This window comes from Brassica rapa, unplaced genomic scaffold, assembly GCF_000309985.2.
Source record: "Brassica rapa cultivar Chiifu-401-42 unplaced genomic scaffold, CAAS_Brap_v3.01 Scaffold0602, whole genome shotgun sequence".
Classification (NCBI taxonomy): Eukaryota; Viridiplantae; Streptophyta; class Magnoliopsida; order Brassicales; family Brassicaceae; genus Brassica; species Brassica rapa.
Window position 1 is genome coordinate 1 of NW_022610542.1, and position 2349 is coordinate 2349.

General features: G+C 71.1%; 1 protein-coding gene across 1 annotated transcript; it reads right to left on the reverse strand.

The window, feature by feature from the left end:
• Window positions 1-48: 48 nt before the first annotated feature.
• Window positions 49-2290, reverse strand: LOC117130625 (collagen alpha-1(I) chain-like; the record flags this gene model as incomplete). The annotated part of the gene is made up of 1 exon (XM_033283379.1): window positions 49-2290. A coding segment is annotated over one exon (2242 nt), but the record flags the coding sequence as incomplete, so codon positions are not given.
• Window positions 2291-2349: the final 59 nt, after the last annotated feature.

The window sequence follows — 2349 nt, forward strand, 5'->3', positions numbered from 1 at the left end:
CGCCGCTTGCTTTGGCTCCCTCCCGTGGTGGCGCCCCCCGGCCGTTGCCTCCTCTCCTCGGCGTTGGCCTGCCGCCGTTCTCCCCTTTTCCCCTCCGGTGCTTCCGTTTCCCCGTTTGGGCCTCGCGCCGCTTCTTCGTCGTTCCCCTCCCCCCGGCTGCCTCCCTTTGTGCGCCGCTTGCTTTGGCTCCCTCCCGTGGTGGCGCCTCCCCGGCCGTTGCCTCCCTCTCCTCGGCGTTGGGCTGCCGCCGTTCTCCCCCTTCCCCTCCGGTGCTTCCCGTTTCCCCGTTTGGCCTCGCCCGCTTCTTCGTCGTTCCCCTCCCCCCGGCTGCCTCCTTTGTGCGCCGCTTGCTTTGGCTCCCTCCCGTGTGGCGCCTCCCCCGGCCGTTGCCTCCCTCTCCTCGGCGTTGGGCTGCCGCCGTTCTCCCCCTTTCCCTCCGGTGCTTCCCGTTTCCCGTTTGGGCCTCGCCCGCTTCTTCGTCGTTCCCCTCCCCCCGGCTGCCTCCCTTTGTCCGCCGCTTGCTTTGGCTCCCTCCCGTGGTGGCGCCTCCCCCGGCCGTTGCCTCCCTCTCCTCGGCGTTGGCCTGCCGCCGTTCTCCCTTTCCCCTCCGGTGCTTCCCGTTTCCCCGTTTGGGCCTCGCCCCGCTTCTTCGTCGTTCCCCTCCCCCGGCTGCCTCCCTTTGTGCGCCGCTTGCTTGGCTCCCTCCCGTGGTGGCGCCCCCGGCCGTTGCCTCCCTCTCCTCGGCGTTGGGCTGCCGCCGTTCTCCCCTTTCCCCTCCGGTGCTTCCCGTTTCCCCGTTTGGGCCTCGGCCCGCTTCTTCGTCGTTCCCCTCCCCCGGCTGCCTCTCTTTGTCCGCCGCTTGCTTTGCTCCCTCCCGTGGTGGCGCCTCCCCCGGCCGTTGCCCCTTCTCTCCTCGGCGTTGGCTGCCCCCGTTCTCCCCCTTTCCCCTCCGGTGCTTCCCGTTTCCCCGTTTGGGCCTCGCCCGCTTCTTCGTCGTTCCCCCCCCCCGGCTGCCTCCCTTTGTGCGCCGCTTGCTTTGGCTCCCTCCCGTGTGGCGCCTCCCCCGCCCGTTGCCTCCCTCTCCTCGGCGTTGGGCTGCCGCCGTTCTCCCCCTTTCCCCTCCGGTGCTTCCCGTTTCCCCGTTTGGGCCTCGCCCGCTTCTTCGTCGTTCCCCTCCCCCGGCTGCCTCCCTTTGTCGCCGCTTGCTTTGGCTCCCTCCCGTGGTGGCGCCTCCCCGGCCGTTGCCTCCCTCTCCTCGGCGTTGGGCTGCCGCCGTTCTCCCCCTTCCCTCCGGTGCTTCCGTTTCCCCGTTTGGGCCTCGCCCCGCTTCCTCGTCGTTCCCCTCCCCCGGCTGCCTCCCTTTGTGCGCCGCTTGCTTTGGCTCCCTCCCGTGGTGGCGCCTCCCCGGCCGTTGCCTCCCTCTCCTCGGCGTTGGGCTGCCGCCGTTCTCCCCTTTCCCCTCCGGTGCTTCCCGTTTCCCCGTTTGGGCCTCGGCCCGCTTCTTCGTCGTTCCCCTCCCCCCGGCTGCCTCTTTGTGCGCCGCTTGCTTTGGCTCCTCCCGTGGTGGCGCCTCCCCGGCCGTTGCCTCCTCTCCTCGGCGTTGGGCTGCCGCCGTTCTCCCCCTTTCCCCTCCGGTGCTTCCCGTTTCCCCGTTTGGGCCTCGGCCCGCTTCTTCGTCGTTCCCTCCCCGGCTGCCTCCCTTTGTGCGCCGCTTGCTTTGGCTCCCTCCGTGGTGGCGCCTCCCCCGGCCGTTGCCTCCTCTCCTCGGCGTTGGGCTGCCGCCGTTCTCCCCCTTTCCCTCCGGTGCTTCCCGTTTCCCCGTTTGGGCCTCGGCCCGCTTCTTCGTCGTTCCCCTCCCCCGCCGGCTGCCTCCTTTGTGCCCGCTTGCTTTGGCTCCCTCCCGTGGTGGCGCCTCCCCCGCCGTTGCCTCCCTCTCCTCGGCGTTGGGCTGCCGCCGTTCTCCCCCTTTCCCTCCGGTGCTTCCCGTTTCCCCGTTTGGGCCTCGCCCCGCTTCTTCGTCGTTCCCCTCCCCCCCGGCTGCCTCCCTTTGTCCGCCGCTTGCTTTGGCTCTCCCGTGGTGGCGCCTCCCCCGGCCGTTGCCTCCCTCCTCGGCGTTGGGCTGCCGCCGTTCTCCCCTTTCCCCCGGTGCTTCCCGTTTCCCCGTTTGGGCCTCGCCCGCTTCTTCGTCGTTCCCCTCCCCCCGGCTGCCTCCCTTTGTGCGCCGCTTGCTTTGGCTCCCTCCCGTGGTGGCGCCTCCCCCGGCCGTTGCCTCCCTCTCCTCGGCGTTGGGCTGCCGCCGTTCTCCCCTTTCCCCTCCGGTGCTTCCCGTTTCCCGTTTGGGCCTCGCCC